The 16,375-nt window shown below is 41.5% G+C and overlaps 1 protein-coding gene across 1 annotated transcript in view; it reads left to right on the top strand.

The window, feature by feature from the left end:
* Positions 1-15,691, top strand: part of LOC104281375 (leucine-rich repeat and calponin homology domain-containing protein 3-like) — a gene marked incomplete at its 5' end in the record, with an annotated part of 23,027 nt that extends 7,336 nt beyond the window's left edge. Inside the window, 6 exons of the mRNA XM_009879348.1 lie at positions 4,604-4,652; positions 5,118-5,231; positions 5,864-5,982; positions 7,521-7,658; positions 9,863-9,940; positions 15,563-15,691. Of these exons, the coding sequence (XP_009877650.1) occupies positions 4,604-4,652; positions 5,118-5,231; positions 5,864-5,982; positions 7,521-7,658; positions 9,863-9,940; positions 15,563-15,691 (627 nt within the window). The remainder of the gene's footprint in view (positions 1-4,603; positions 4,653-5,117; positions 5,232-5,863; positions 5,983-7,520; positions 7,659-9,862; positions 9,941-15,562) is intronic.
* Between the last annotated feature and the right edge of the window lie 684 nt (positions 15,692-16,375).

The following is a 16,375-nucleotide window of genomic DNA, read 5'->3' as shown; positions in this document are numbered from 1 at the left end:
TGAAAGCAGTCATTTTTCTGTTCATTTTTCTCTTGATTCCTTGCTCTTTTAAGGAGCCCTAAGCAATAATAGTGTATGAAATACTGGGTTTTCTGAACTGCTGAAGTACAATCTGCAGCTCTATTTTATAGTGAAAATACACACTGTGTCTAATGATGATATATGCCAGGGCAGTTCTTTCTGGCAGTTATTGTAACTGGAACATTAAGCCCATGCTAGCTTTTTGTATCCATAAATATATTTTCTGTAGTAAAAACTTGTTGAATGACAAGGAAGTGTTTGTCAGCTTGCTTAAAAAAGTCTGTCATATGAGATTGAATTATTCACCTCTTTATATTCTACGTTTTATTTGACATTTTCCCTGCACATAAGGATTTGAAATTTAGGTAGGTCTAATTTCCCAGGATATTTTTTTTTTCCTCCACCAAAGCATAGAGACATTTCATATCAAATTTGGTTTTGCTAATGATATTTTCAGTACGCATTTTCCATTTATGTGGCTTCCTCCCTGTCTTTTTCTGTCTCTGCATAAAGACTGTGTGCAGTACTGTAAACTTTACCTTACAAAGCTTTTGGGCATTGAAGTGTGCAGATAGGTTAGTTTAAAAAAAATAATTAAAAAAACCAAAACCAACCAAACAAAAAACAACAAAAACAAAAAAAATTCTGCTAGACTTTCCACTGATTGTTCAAGCTTTATGGTGTGGGAATAAAACTGTGGCAGAGGAGGAGAATATTATGCAGAGGTGTAGTAAAAGATCTTTTGTTCAGCATTTCCCTCGTTACATCAGAGCTTTCGAAACCGAGCATTTGCTTTTCTTTTACTCCAAACAAAACGTTTTCAGCTCAGATCTAAGGAAGAGATTAAAAAAAGTAGTAAGTCTAACATATAGTTAGAAAGCAAGTGAGCTCTCTTTTACTTTGCTACTTCCCTCCTTCTGGTATTGTTAACTGCTTTAACAAAATTTTTCTTAAAAACAAAATATAAATTGTGAATGTTTTAGAATCTTGTGTCATGTTTCTTTTTGTATTCTCCTTGTTGTCTTTTATCACAAATTAAGATGAAAATATGGTTCACATTGCATAGGTTATGCTGACCATTAACTTCCATTTGAAGCCAGTTTCAAGACAGTCCATTAGAGTTCACAAAAGGACAACCTGTACTCTCTGTGGGTGTTAATAGTTCCGTGTAGTTGTGCATTTCTTCTCCGTGCTTGTGATTAGAAGTGAGGTGGAGTTGGGCCGCAGGACTGCATTGCACACCGTGGTGGGTTTCTTAAGTGTTAACTCGTAATAGACTAAATAAATGGTGCAGAAGAAATGTAATCACCGGCCTCTATGAGAAAATGTGTTTTATACCTCAACATGTTGTATTAGTCATATCCTGCTGACTGTTCTCACACGGGGAGTCCCGTTCATTACGATGGAGGTTTCTTGTTGGGGTAGCATCGAGGCGTCAGGCTTGGCTAATGGTTTCAGCCTTGATTGCTTATGAATCTCATTTTTTCCTCAAATCCCTTCTTGTTTTCTCCCGTACTGTCCCCTACAAAGTTCGTAGTACTGTGGGAGGAAGAAAAACCTCAAACATCCTCTCCAAAGCACTGCTCCGTTTCCGTGTTGTGAAGCCTGTGGCACACTTGGTGAGCTCGAGGCAGCGGGTGTGACCTCGTCCTTCCGTTACCTTGGTGTCATCGCTGCCTCGTGCTCCCTTCTTTGTGTTGTGCCTGCTTGTTGTTGGCTCAAACATGGCCCAAGGCCATCACGTAACTGTGAGTACGTGAGACGTCTGAAACGTTTTAAGCTAAGGCTTAAAGGTGCTAGGCACGAGTGTGTTACAAAGAATAATGATACGGGTAAAAGAAGCAGGACTTGAATTATGCCAACTTGACTCTGGAGTTTTCTCTCCAACCGTTGGCATCCATTTGTGTATTCAGATGTTTAACAATCCAGTTTCCTTAAAATATCCTTATTTGGTTCGTGCAGCGTTCTAGTTGGGCTTTGCTTTGGCAGGCCAGGGACCTACGGTTGTTCCTGGCGCAGGCAGGTTTCTCTGACCTCAGCACTAGACCGAGAGGCCAAGCGCAGCCCGTGCAGTGGGGTGTTGTACGTCTGAACCGCAGCATCCTTGTTCCTTCTCTCTCGTGGCTACCTTTTCTTACAGTTGTTCTTTGCCTCACTTCTTCCTTTCTTCCCTCTCTTTCTTCCCTTGCTGTCCCTGACAGAATGGCTTTGAGCCTCTCTTTGTGTTTGAGATTGACAGTAACACCAATACCATTAAAAGGCGGCCAGGGACTCGCAAACAGGTGAAGAGCATGCGGTGTGTGGCTGTTGTGCTTGTTGTGATTGTCCTGCCCGTGGTGTGCCGTGTCCCCCTTCCCTTTGCCCGCTGCTGGGTGCGTGGATTGTGATGACTTCTTGTAGTCTGTGTCAACGTTGTCTTTCTTTTTCCTTCCAGGAATAAACAATTCGGGTTAGGTCACGGGCCACCTACTTCTGATTGATTTTACTGTTCTTGTATACTAGCTAATGTTTGGCTGAAGTGATGTTTTGAAACTCTTTAAAACGAAACAAAAAAACCCAAGCCCATGATTTTTACTCAGGTGAAAGAGACTGTCTTAAGGATCAGCTGTGAAGTTCGCGTGGATGTTTTTATTTAAAGCTTGCCCTGAGGAAAACATCTCCTTCTAGTTTTTCCTGGCTGTGCTGTTCTGAAGGGGCAGAACAGTTGCAAATAATTTTAAATACTGACACTCCCAAGCATGTTGTTCACATCTGTAGAATTTCTAGGTGTCGTCTGGTGTTCTTTTCCTGTGCTGAACTGTCACTTGGCTATTTGAATGCTGTTTCATAAAGTATAGTTTTATTCTTGAGCCATTCAGTCCTCAGATGTTAACATTTTGGTTGTACTTTCAGTAAGGAACAGAATTTGGCCTCGTAGATCCACCTGTCAGTGACAGATTGGCTGCTGGAGCTCCTGTTCTGTAAACAGGAGAAGTTGGTTATTTGGTTTGTTTTGATATTGGTTATAACTGAAACTGGCTGCACCTGATTCGTGACAACACTATAAATCTTCACATGACACCTTCCTTGAGAGCTAGATTCCACCCTTGAAATCGTTCTTACCTTGCGTATGATTCACAAGGTTCAGCGTTAGGTGTTTGTGGTGGGCACAAAGTGTGCATTCTTGAGCCCATTCTCTGATTTTACAAAGCTCATAGGAAAATAACTTACTATAAATGCTTGAAACACTAGTAAGCTATTTGTTCTGAGTAGTGCCTCAGAGCTGTTGTAGGGTAGAATTTCCCTTAGTCTGGTGGTGTAGCTGTTAACATTAGGTGTTACTAAAGAAGCTTTTACCTCACTTACAGATCTGAGTTCTGCTTTTGATGTCCCTGTGTTGTGTGTGAAAGAAATATTGCACCTCCCAAGCTTATCAGCCAGAAAGTTCAGGGTGTGGGAAGGCTTTAACTGTAGTTCAGCAAGTAGGGATCTGTTGCCTGTTGAGTGTTTCTGAGCTTGTGATCATGACCATCTCTTCCTTTTTAACTTGTCTGCTGCATTCCACCTTTGTGCATGACCTGTCAGCTGTTCGCTAACGCTGCTGCTCCCTTCTCTTTCTTCTCTTTCTTTCCACATTCAGTCACTCTCAGGGTTGAATCAAGAAAGTTGTGCTACTGCCCTGCCCAATGCCTCTACCTTCAGCCATGTCCAGGTATCTCTTGCTATTATCATTCACCAGTAAAGCCAACAAAAAACTCTTGGATCCACACATCTATTTTGACAGGTGTTAGTCTGTCAGCTGCTAAGCAGAAGTTCAGGTAGGGTATGAATCCAATTTACCTGATTAAACTGGGGTAGGTATTACCTCATCTTTGCTTTGGGCTGTATCTACAGGAAGCCTAGGCTATAAAATCACGGTAACCAGTCTCTGCTCCCAGGGCTTCTTCGTTGTCTTTGATGTTGCTTTTTCTGTACAAGATCATTTGCTCTCGACTGAGTTGAGTTCATCAAAAATACTCTTGTTGTATTCTCTGCCAGTTTGTTTTCAAACACAGATATCCTGTATTTCTTTCTCTCCTGTGGAAACTGCTTTACTGAATGCATTCATCACAGTTAGTCTCTGTAAGCAGCATAATCAAACCACAGCGTGTTTCACTGAGGAGAGTGACATTCAGTAAAGAGCAGTTTTTTATCAGCAAAGGTATCAGAGGTAGATCCTTATTGATGCCACTGTGGTGCAAGCTCCACATGTTATTTGATTATCTGTTTGGCTGTGTCCCCTTTGCAAAGAATACTTTGAGAGTTTTGCTTGGAAGGAAGAGTAAACAAAGATCTGTCATTGCACAGTCAGTGCTGTTTCATCATTCTTCTTGGTCAGAAAAACAGCAATTGTGTCATTTCTGCAAAAGAAAAAACTGTCGCTTTCTGCAGAGTTGAGGCTTGGGGAACAATATACTGTGTTTTTTCACATTCCTGTTTGGTTTTATTTGAAAAAAAACCATCTAGATGGATGGAGCCTATTTTAAAGCACAACAAATTAAAATGTAGTCACAGCTTTTTCAGATTAGGATCATTTATACTCTTCTGCTTTTCTTGTCCACAGAGTGATGACAGATCTACCATCTCCCCCGGCTCACCTACCACTCAAACAGGTAACAGGGAAAGGAAAAAAAAATCTGAAAAATAAGGTCAAAATGCCTGCTTGCTTGTTTGTACTGTGAGGAGAAGAGAGCACGCGTTCCCATCTTTGTATGTGGCTGCCCAGTTGTTTGGGTCGCCTTAGAAACGTGTGAGGGAAGAGGCAAGAGGGGTGAAGCGTGTCCCTGGGCAGAGCGTAGGGTTTGGCTGGTTTAGGCCTTTGTGCAGCCTTTGGCAACAGTCAGAGCAGTTGTTGGAATCGGTATGTGGAATGTGCTTTGCATGCAAGTGGCCTTGGAAGTGCCTTTTCGTGCTCTGCGCTTTTATCATGCATGGCTGTGATTTATTTTGCCGTTATTACGTTAAAATTTTTGGATTGTTCTTTTTAATTACCACATCGCTGAACCCATTTCCTATTTAAACTCTAACAGTTTCCTTCTTCCTCCTTTCCTTTCCTGCGCCCTTCCACGTTTGTTTAGTCCACCTTTCCCCTCCACATCCTGGCCATGCAGCCCTGCCTTCCTATAGAAACCCTTCCCAGCGACCTGAGAGTTTCCTTTTCCGAGCAGCTGTCAGGGATGAAGCGAACAAAGGTAGGTTATGTAGCTCAGAAATTAGCCAGTTTTGCTATGTTATATTAACATCTGCGTTACCTGGGTTTTGCACTGTTTTGTTATTTCAGGTCATTATCATCAAACTGCTTTGAGTTCCATTTGTAAACACGTGGCATTAAATACTTCGCAAATAAGCAATTTTTTTGTTTTAGATAGCAAACATTTGTGGGAATCTGTTCTTCCTAAGGGGAACCTAAAAAGGTACCAAGGAAATGCCACAAAAGCTTTCAGCAACTGGTGAGGGTAGCTTGATAAATTTTGCCTTGTGCAGCAGCACGTAATAAAATTGTGGCTTCTGTAGGAAGACTGAACTGTTTCGGCATACTCCATCCAGCAAAAAAACTGTCCTCCTTTGTGATTTATTATTATCCAACAGATAAACAGAAAGAACAGACCCTAAACAGAAAGGAGAGTGTGTTAAAGAACACCTCATTTAGATTAGTAGATCATTAATTTGATTAAAAATCAAATGAAAGAAACAGGTTTGTGCAAAGGAGCTGACTGTGCCCATTTTGGAGCCTTGTGTGTGCGTGTGGAGTACAGCGCTGCAGGACAGTCAGCCAAACCGTGCCTAGCAATTCATACTTTTTCCCTTCATGCTGCTTTTTTAGCTGTTACTTCATCTTCTACCCGTGCCTTGTCTCCTGCTAATGATTCTGCAGACCCTAGAGTAAGACAAAACTCCAAACAGCGACAGGAGGAGCTGGAGCTGATAGAGCAGCTGCGTAAGGTAAGTGCTGCCAGGAGCCTCTGTGTGGATTTCCTAGTAAATGCATTGTGTGCACCCTGCTAAATCTGTCCTTGTGTTTTGGACCGAGTTCACTGAACCAATGGGGTGCACGCTTGGGCAAAATTAAACAGCGTTGTACAGTCTGAGTGGTTCCTTCAGACGGAGGCGGTGGTGTTCACTTAGGTTTTTTGTGGTGGATAAATTTAGCTTAAAATTCTGTAAAATAATCAGTGCTGACTCTTGATTCTGAGTGTCTGGTGATCTCTACTTTTAAAATGAATTTCTGCTTTCTTTATTCCTGATCAGTCTTCACACTTATAAGGAACTCCCTGGAAAGTTGCCTCACTGTCTTGCTTTGAATCTCTTTTTTAAAACTCTTCTTTGCAGTAAAGGCCACAGACAAGCAGGTGGAGCACAGACACTCCTGCCAGTCCTGCTGGTGGTGTGGTTTCCTTGTGCGCCCTGGATCTGTCTCTTGATATTTGCTTTATTCTTAGTTTAGTGCAGAACATCTAAGGGCCAAATATTCCTTATACTTGTGCTTTTTGTCTGTTCAGGGCCACCACACCCCTAGTTTGTGCCTGGGTACAGTGACAATACACACAAAGACTGAACATGCCACATGGCATTTAAGGTACCACTCTGCTTTGCCCCAGCCTTGGTCTGGAGAGCAGGAAAGAATATCTTGAGTTGTTCTAATTGTTTGAACTTTCCCAAGAGATAAGGCTTCTGACTTGTTAAAGCTGATCTTAAAAGCCATAAGCATCCCAGGTGGACAGAGAGAATTCCTTCTCCTTGCAAATTTTCAGTTAAAGACAATCTCCTTTCTCTAAAAGGAGAAGGTTAGCTTAAATAAAACAAAAACTGGTCCTGTCAGCAGAGCCTCTCTTCTGTTATCTCAGAATGCTTTTCATGTAGCCTGGTAAGCTTCCCAAGTAAGCTTAAATTTATTTTATTTTATTTTCGTGGTACTTAACAAAAATTTGTATACAGTATAACAACTCAGTGAAATTCACAGAGCGAACTGAATTTTTATTCATTCCCTTGTGGAAATGCTTGACTACATCTTTCTTTTTTTAAAAAAAAAACAACAAAAACTTCAGCCAAGTCGTTCAGGATTTTCTTTACAGGGAAAAATGTTGTCTTGACTTTTGTTAACTGGTGTCCTTCAACCCACAAAGACAATTATTTTTTCTTCACTTGGCTGAACCATGCTCTGGGAACACGTAGGATTAGGGATACTGTTCCTAGACCTCGATTGCCATTATTTTTGAATAATGTTTGTGTTAGTCCCCCATGCCCTACAATGAAAACTGTTCATCGCTGAACTCAGTTGCTCCCAGATCGTGGTCAGCTCTAGGCCACAGAAGTGCAGAGAGCTTTCCTTGGTGTTAGTCAGAAAGCTGTTTGGAAATGTCACCAGGATGGAGAGGGAGTTGTAATGCAACCGCTCTGCCTCTTGTAACCTTTTCTGCAGAACACAGCAGTTGGAGGAAACCAGCTCTTACTTTTGCCACTTTCTGTTCGTTTCTCTCCAGAACATCGAGTCGCGGTTGAAGGTGTCGTTGCCCAGCGATCTCGGAGCAGCTCTCACTGACGGTGTTGTTCTGTGCCATTTAGCTAATCACGTGCGTCCCCGATCTGTTCCCAGCATTCATGTCCCCTCACCTGCTGTTGTAAGTATAGAATAATGAGAGTATTTTGTAGGTGTCTCAAATCCAGCAAAGTCCTGTAATGCAGACAAATGCTAAATTCTCCTCTGTGACTGAACATGACAAAAGAGTAACCATCTGTTCTGTCTAAAAAAGGTGTATAACATCATTAAAAGAAATTTTACGTAGGTTTGGTTTGTTTAAACGAAGTTCTAAGACAGATTGTAAAAAAAAAAAAAAAAAAAGTTAACATTTTCAAGTACTCCCTGTGTTAACTTGAAAAGTAATGAAATAAGAGACGATTTGGCATGAAAACTGAAATAGGCTATTTCAAAAGATCAAAACATCCAAGAAGTTCAGGAAAACAGATAGTAGGGAAATATAACACAGTCCACAACCATTAGGATCCCACTACATAAGACGGTGAAAACAGGCAGAGAAGCCAAGTTGATTCCTATGTCCATTTTACAGCACTACACATTCCTCTGCTTAGAAATTTTAGCAGAGCACCCTTGAGCTACTTGGAGCACAGCATCTCCTGGACAAAACAAATCCAATCGCACCTTTGTGATAATAGGGAAAAAGATTGCATCAGGTGCCCTGCTGAGCGCAAGGAAGGAAGAATACAGAGAAGTTTGAAATTTTCTGAAGTTGTTTCTTCTACCCTGCCTGACTGCCGTGTGTCTGGAAAGCGGTGACGATCTATTTCTTGGGTGTATTGCTGAGTATCACATAGGGAAAGCACAGAATGAGAGAAGGGTTGAGAACTGTGAAATAGTGATAGATTATTTAACTAATCTGTATTTGTGCAAGCCAAAGTTCAGTGAAAATATGTAGGAGTAGCTGCTTAGAAGTAGTGTGGACAGGCAGATTGCTTGTTATGCACCTTTAAATTGTATGAGTAAGGTTAAAAAGAAAAGAAGGTTGTTCCTGAGGGAAGAAGTTGAAGCACGTGCGTTGTGTTTGCTTTCCCTTATTTTGGAGTCAGTCACCGCATTGGTTGGAATCAGAGCTGGAACTTATAGGGCTGCCTACGGCACTGTCGTGGTTCCTCCCTCTTGGACTTGGTGTGAACAAGCAGACATCATCTTTATTTTAAGAATGATTGAAGTGGACACACCAACATTTTGGGCAGATTGTAGAATCACTAAGAGAAAAGACGTCCAGCTGCTATTCAGAAGACTTGCATCACTGAGAATATCTTCTCAACGGCCTGGTTTTCTCTGTGGTTGAGTATTCTGCTCTAGGAATTAAATCATGGCTTTGTTATATAAATCCCAAGGAAGAGGCAGCCTTTAGCTGCACGGCTCCAGGAGCAGAAGAGGCATCATGTCATCCCTCAGTCACAATGAGATCTTTGTATTCCCTTCATCCTTCGGGAGAAAGAAGTCAGGGCGCTAACCTTTAACCTGCTTTCTTGGGGAGATACGGTGCATTTGAGGGACAGAGCAGAAACTCCACCACTTGGGGAAAAGTATGGAACCCACAGAGGCTGCTGCCTGCTGCTAGGAGGAAGCTTGTGTCGCTTGAACCAGCGATGAATAAACTTTCAGAACAGAAACCAGGCGAAGCCAGTGCCGTGGTACATCTGTGCTGAGGTGTGAAAGCTAAGTGGAGAAAAAAGGTTGCTTGACAAAATGCCCATGAGTGCAATTCACAGATACATCAAACACCTCTAGAACAGGCTTACAAGCAGCAAGTTCTCTTCTCTTTCATTATTTTCTGGATTCATCTAGCCTTCATATTTTTTGTCTGTTAATTGGAATATGGTTGGATGTTTATGTGTTTCTATACCATAGTAATTCAGAACAGGCTCCAGATTGTTTCGTATCATGAAGTCACTCTGAAATCACAGCATGGAAGCCATGCACGTGTTGCATTCAAAATATACTTTTTAAATTATCATGCTGCAGTTACTAAAAGTGTTAGCCAGTTTTATAGAACATCTTGTATATAAATAGTGCACAGTGTAGAATTTTCTTAAAAAAACCCAAACTTGCAGCATTCATAAATTAGCTTTTCATAAATTAGCTATGAAGTTTGGGCTTACTTTTCTAAAGAAAAGCAAACTACAGTAGAGCCTGCTTTGAATTAGACAGGTTTATATCAGTGTGGTATGATTTTGGTAAAGCTGTTTATTAAGAGTTTTATTTAAACAAAAAATGAAGACCTTTTAAAATTCAGCCGATCAATAACACTGCATGCCTGCCTCCTCTACTTCTCTGCAGCCTAAACTTACAATGGCAAAATGCAGACGGAACGTGGAGAATTTCCTGGACGCTTGTAGGAGGATTGGAGTGCCTCAGGTACGTATTTATCTCGATATAATGTTCCAGGTGCAGTTTTGTATGATGCTTCAGAAAATGAAGCCTTCTTTGAAAGATGGGATGAAAACAAAACGATTACAAATTTAGAAGGTTCAAGTGTAAGCTGTATCTTGCAGTATCGTTCTGACTTCCCTTGCATTGTCTTCCTGAGCAAAATGAAGTCAGATACATTTTTCCAGAGGTCTCATCCACTTACTGCTGTGCCTCAAATTCGTAACAGCTGAATGCACTTCCAGTCTGCCTTTAAAATGGCAAGGTATTTCTGGAAAAACTATTACCTTTCCTCAGGATTAGATATTTGACAGCTTGAAAAGCAGGATAAAATTTGGGTGATGTTTTGCATGTGTTATTTTTGTCCCAAAGCTTTTCACGTTCCTTCAGAATAATTCTCCTACGTGAATGTCTTTACTGTCTTACCAACAAGGCACAGTTCTATTGGCCTTTCTCTGATGGTAGCTCTCTGTGCATAGATCCTAATTCTTTTGTTATCGACCAGTGGTAGAAATCTGTCTTCTGGTATTCCTTGTCCTAAGGAACTAAGAGGTGGGAACAGATCAAATAGTCCATCAGAGTCGAGTTATTACTGTATTTTATGCTCTCCTGTCCTTTCTACTTTCTGTTATTCAGCAGTTGTCTCACAAACAGTTTTATGTGTCCTGTTTTCCTTCATTTTTTCTTCTAGTGCATTAATTGATTTGGTTTCTTATACTGCTAAACATAAGTGTTTCTGCTGTAAGTGCTGTTTTCCTTCTTTTCTGTTTTCTTTCTTTTCTGCTGTGAAAGGGCAAGGTAGACCCAGTGACTCATTTCCCAGCTATTTCTAAAAGCAATATTCTTGAGCCAGTCATGCAGTATTTTCTAGTGCTTTCAAATGGGTTCACTTGCAGGTATTTGAGCCATTGGGATTTGTTAGGACAGCGTGTTTATTGAGCTGCTTGGCAATTTCATGGGACTCAGTGGTGAATTGCAACGGAACGAGGCGTAGGGAATTGTAAGTGATCATTGGTACTTTGAGATCCTGCACTGTTTTGGTCCTCTAAGATAAACTTCAGACTTTTACTCCCAGCAGAACTAGACTATATAAATTCATCTGGGGCAAAACTGTTTAATTCCATCCCAGCTTCCCTATTTGTAGCTTCCTCAGATAATTTTTAGGGGATTGCAATACAGAGCAGGTCACTGAAATGACCCACATTTAAAAGCAAACAAAAACGCCACTCAAGAAAAAGTCCCGTATAGATCCAGCCTGCTGCATCTGCTACAGCTACTGTCTAGGTCCCTCCTGTTTTTCTCGTATTTCTTGCTTAAATGTGAAAGAGTTCAAGGAGAATGTCTCTGGGGAAGCTTACAGAAGTCCCCCTGCCTGAACTCTAAGTTGCTCTCACATGTCTACATTACATATCTACCAAGATGCGACCATGAGATATCTATGTGCAAGAATGGTGAGGCAGCCAAGTGTATTTTTCCTGAAAAGATGCCAGCAAGTATCTCCTTCCATTTAAATTCTAATTACAAAAATAAAAGGCTTTCCGAAAGTGTGGATCTATGTAGAAATACTTACCTGCTAAGTGGAAGACTACTTTTAGAAAACACTAATTACAGGTCCCACAGCAGAGTGGCTATTTCTATAGGACTTTGGTATTTAAAGCCCTTGCATCAAAAGAAACCGACAGTTGAACAGATTGATACGTGCATCTAGATTTCACTGATTTACAGCAGTTACCTCTGTGAAAGGGAGGGAAAAGGTACACGCTGGGAATGGTTCCAGAACATTTAAACACTAATTAGTAGAAGATACTTCTGTGGGATGCTGCATTCAAGCATCAGTTGCACACAAATAATACCTTGTCTGTTTTCTTTAACTGAAATAAATGTGGAGACTTCGCTTTGCTGAGTGCTGAGTGCCAGCAGCATTTCAGAAACCTGTAGCCTCTTATTTCTGCTGGAGAAAAAGGGTTTTCACTAAGGTGTGTGTAAAGTGCTGTGCTTTTAACAGCCACGTCTGTTAGGTGTTTAAGCTGTACAGGTGACAGGCACCTCACTGAGCACTAAATACCTGCATTAAGTGAGTTCTTTGCAATGGGAGAGTCTTGCAGATTCCTTTGTGAGAATTAACCGGCTGTGATAACGCTGTGATAACGCTTCTCGAATCTGTTGGTTATATCTGAGATGTCTGATGACTGACTGCTTCGTGGATGTTGCTATGGCTAACTGACTGACCTTTTTTTTTCTGTCTGTTTTCCCTTCCTGCTCACACACTCTGGACAGGACAATCTTTGTTCCCCTTCTGACATTCTTCAGCTAAACCTCAGCGTTAAAAGAACAGTTGAGACTCTTCTTTCCCTGGGGACAGATTCAGAAGAATCCAGTCTTGTCTCCCTTTCCGTTCAGCTCTGGGGCTTTGTGGTGTTTTACTGTACTCTAATGCTAACGCTCTGTATGTTCTATCGCTGGGTCTTTTTTCTCTAGCTGAAGGATAGTGTTGCTGCTTCCTCCCTCCATCACCCCGGTGCTTGGGGAAAAAAGGATTTTGGTTTTTGTCAAGACTTGTGTGTATGAAGTGCTTTCTTCCCCACTGATGGGACAGAGGTGACAAGTACGATGTGTAAACACATTGGTGCACCCACGCAACCATCTGTGACATGATTCACATTTGTATTTGCTGTGTTGTATTTAGCAGATATCGTGATTTTGTGAGGGAGGAGGTGCTGTCCATGGGCTAGAGCGAGGTGCTGAGGTTAGAACACGTGGGTGCATGCTGTAGTCTGCTGATGAGTGATGTAGTTCTGGGAAAACTGTGGTGTCAGCTTGTGCCTCAGTTTCCCCATCTGTATAATGGGAATTGCACCCACTTTGGTAAATTACTTGAGGATTATCTGATGAAAAATGTTAAAGAATACGAAGTTGTTGTTTTTTTCAACATCAATGTTCTCAATGAGATCTTCACAGTCTTAGGAGACATGGTCTGGTAAGTTTTGTCCACAGGACTTTGTAACTGATTTTTATTTCTTACACCTGATCCCTTATCCTGCTTCTGAGAGTGTTCAGTTTCTCGTATTTGTAGACCCTGATGTATTACTTTGAGTCAGGATTTTTAAAATAACTATTGGTGAATCCTGAGCTACTTGAGCTACTGCACAACAGAGCAAGCGGGCAATTTTCATAAAAATTGAGCTTTTCAGCAGCCCTGAGAGAAATGGTTTCTGCCACAGAAGGAAACATCTTTAAGATTTCTCTCAGATGCCACAGAATGTCATAGTGTGTTACTGAGCTGTGGATAAAACTGAACAGAATCTTCATGAGTTGCCCCTTGACTGTGGGTGCCCCAGCCCACATTTGTTCGTGCATAGTCCTTCTTCTTACGCCAACATTTTCTGAAACCTCTGTAACATCCAATTGCAGAAACACAGCTCCTGGCTGCACGATCACTCTTCACTGTTTTACAAAACTCAGGTAGTCTTCCATAGAGCTTCGAAGCTTTTCCCTCCCTAGCAAAAGCGTCCTGGTGCTTTAATGCTTGTATGTCTCAGGGACACCTCAGAACTTCAGGGCACTCCCCACACGGTGCGCAAAAGACCATGTCTCCTCAGAGTGCAGATCGGTTCAGGGAACTCTGCTCAGAAGAAGGGTGATTGTTAAGTTAAATGGCTGTTCCAAATGTCTTTTCAATAAATCTCTTGTTATATCTGAAAATCCAGAAAGTGGCTTGTAAGCCCAGTTCAAGCGGTGCTAGCGTTCCGACGTTAACCTGGCAGCAGCTCGGGGGCACAGAGGTGCTCTGAAGCTCAAGGTACACAGGGATTTAGTTGCAAATGTTTTCGCTACCAGTAAAAACATGTTACGTGTACATGGATCTCGCAAGCTCTTGTACCATAAAGGGAATATTTAACAAAGGAGCGAGTAGAGGAGTTGATGCCCTCTTTCCAAAGTACACAAAGTGTTCTGTCCAAGCAAAACATCATTGAGGAAAGAGGGGAGGACCTTTGACAGGGAGAGATTGTTTTATTTTTAAATAAGCTATTTTTGCACTGCTTACTGGTATGAACTAAAATGAACTCGGTTCCTATGTTTCTTAACTTCTTCTAATGAACACTGTGATAAAAGCTGCAAGGGGTTTTACACTAACAGTGCCTTCCAGTTTTTAAATTTTGTTTGTCTGTGGTATGGAGTCATTCCAAAGCTTTTCTCCTTATCTATCTGCATACCTAAGAAAAAAGATAAGGCATGATTTCTCAAGTTTACAAGTATTTTCTCAAAAAGCACACTTTTTTTCAAAATTACACACATTTGCTGGAAGAAAAATCATATTTCAGCCTGGTTGTAGGGCTTAGTTTGAGAATTTCAGCTGGGTTCATTTTGTCCCTGCTCTGAGCTTTGTGGAAGGGGCATTGGCCAACCCAGTTTACACTAAAGAATTTCTTTAACATCGAAAATCAGTAAAGATTCAAAGAGTGGAGAAACGTAGGTTGCTGTAGAAATAACACAGGGAAAGTAACCTTTGTAGCTCTAGAGAAGGACGCACTCATGTTCTACGGAGCCAGAGTACTGCTGGACACGTGTCCTGCCCGCTGTGGAGCGAGGGTGGCCAGGCTGTGCCAAGGGCTTACGTAGGATGAGGCTTTAAATCCATCCTAGACTGAGAATAGCACAATTTATTAATAAACACTTTGAAACCTCTTCTTGTGTATTACTCTTATTCCTTAGAATGGTTTCGGAGGTAACCTGCTAAGCAGGTGTACTTCTGGAAGGTAAATGAGCAGTGGTGGCTCACACCCAACATGGGATGGGTGTCTGCCTGTAAATACACCATCGGTTTCTCATTGCCTTGAACAGGAGAAGTGGCATCTCCTACAATTATGTTCAAAGTCATTTCAGTGAAGCAAGCCTTTTTTTCTTTTTCTTCCATAGAACAACTTGTGCTTTCTGCTTTTTCGTGCCTTCCAAGAAATTTTTGTAACAATAGAGATCAGCACGTACAGACAGACAGAAGTAATTCAGACGGGCAGCATGTCTCGTCAGAGGAGAACTGCTTCGAAGTACGGCATCTCCTCTTAGACTTGCTGCACAGGGTTTCCATAGCTCACATTAGTATTTCATTCTCTGCGGATCTTTCCTCACATCTGATAGCCCAACAGGCTTGCTGCATGAGGGTTCCCTCGAAACGGCGGTTGTGTTTTGGAGGATGCCGTCGTTCCTTCCCTTTTCTGTGTTGTAGCAGGTTCATGATGCTGAAGCAGAGCTTTCCCCCTCCCTGAGTTCATCTGCTTGTGGTTTCACAAAGTGCTGCCGTTTCTGTGTGGGCAGAGATAAGAGGACAGTTTGTTATTCCCTACATCTCCCACAATCCTTTTTCAAATTCCCTTTTGTACAATTGTCTAATAAATAAACACGAGGATTACCTTGATGTCTCCTCCTTTGAGTAGTCAAGTTTGCAGTTCTTTAGTCACAAGCAGAAATTTCATGTCATACCTGTGTGTGTGTGCGAGCTGTCCGTAACATTTCATATTTCAGTCACCTTTTGCTTAATTTTTTTTTTTTCCTTTTCAGTTGAGTGTTTTTTCATCCATTTTGTTTTTGTCTTTTGTTTTGTTCCCCATTCAGGAGCAATTATGTTTGCCTCTCCATATTTTAGAAGAGAAGGGTTTGACACAGGTAGCTGTGACTGTCCAGGCGCTCCTGGAGCTGGCACCCCCAAAGCAGCAGCAACTTCACCACTTGTCTGCTGTGTAAAGACCTCCGGGACCTTTTGGGTTACGTTGGCTAAGCAGAAGGACGTGAAGACTTTACTGCCCATGCAGTGCATCCAAACACACAGAGCTCTGTTCTAAGGAAATGAGTTTCCGTGATTCCTGACAGGAATGTTTTACTTCATTTCTCCATTTTTTCGGAGATGACAAACAGTTTCCAGTAACATTTTTATTATCGATATTTTTGCCCCTTATTTAAAAGAAAGAATTCCTTGGGAGGAGGGCAGGGAATTCCTGTGCTCTCTGTTGGAGCCGGCTGCAGGAACTGACCTTGTAGACTGAGGGTATGGGTGCAGAGTTTGGACAGTGGTTCCTAGGGGAATTGATTTGTAAAAAAAGGCTGTTGCTGCAGCAAGCACAGGAGGAATGAAATTTCTTTCCTTCCCCACGGGGTTCAAAGAAAGGGAATTTCTTTGCCTCCAAAGAACAATAGCTATTTCTGTCATCTGTTTAAAAAATTGCAACACACAATCTTAATCTGCCGTATTTGATAACGGGGTCAAACCTTATGCCGCTGTAACTTATGTTGGCATGTCCTCGTTACTGAAAATCTGAAGGAAAAGCAAGCGAATTAATTTTTTTTTTCTCAAGGGAAAACGGCTGCATGTTTTCTCCACAGAAAACATCTTAGTGAAAGATATTAAACAAGAACCTTTCAAATTGTTTT

This window comes from Apaloderma vittatum, unplaced genomic scaffold (genome assembly GCF_000703405.1).
Source record: "Apaloderma vittatum isolate BGI_N311 unplaced genomic scaffold, ASM70340v1 scaffold13752, whole genome shotgun sequence".
NCBI classification, from domain to species: domain Eukaryota; kingdom Metazoa; phylum Chordata; class Aves; order Trogoniformes; family Trogonidae; genus Apaloderma; species Apaloderma vittatum.
This window is presented reverse-complemented; position numbering and strand designations above follow the sequence as displayed.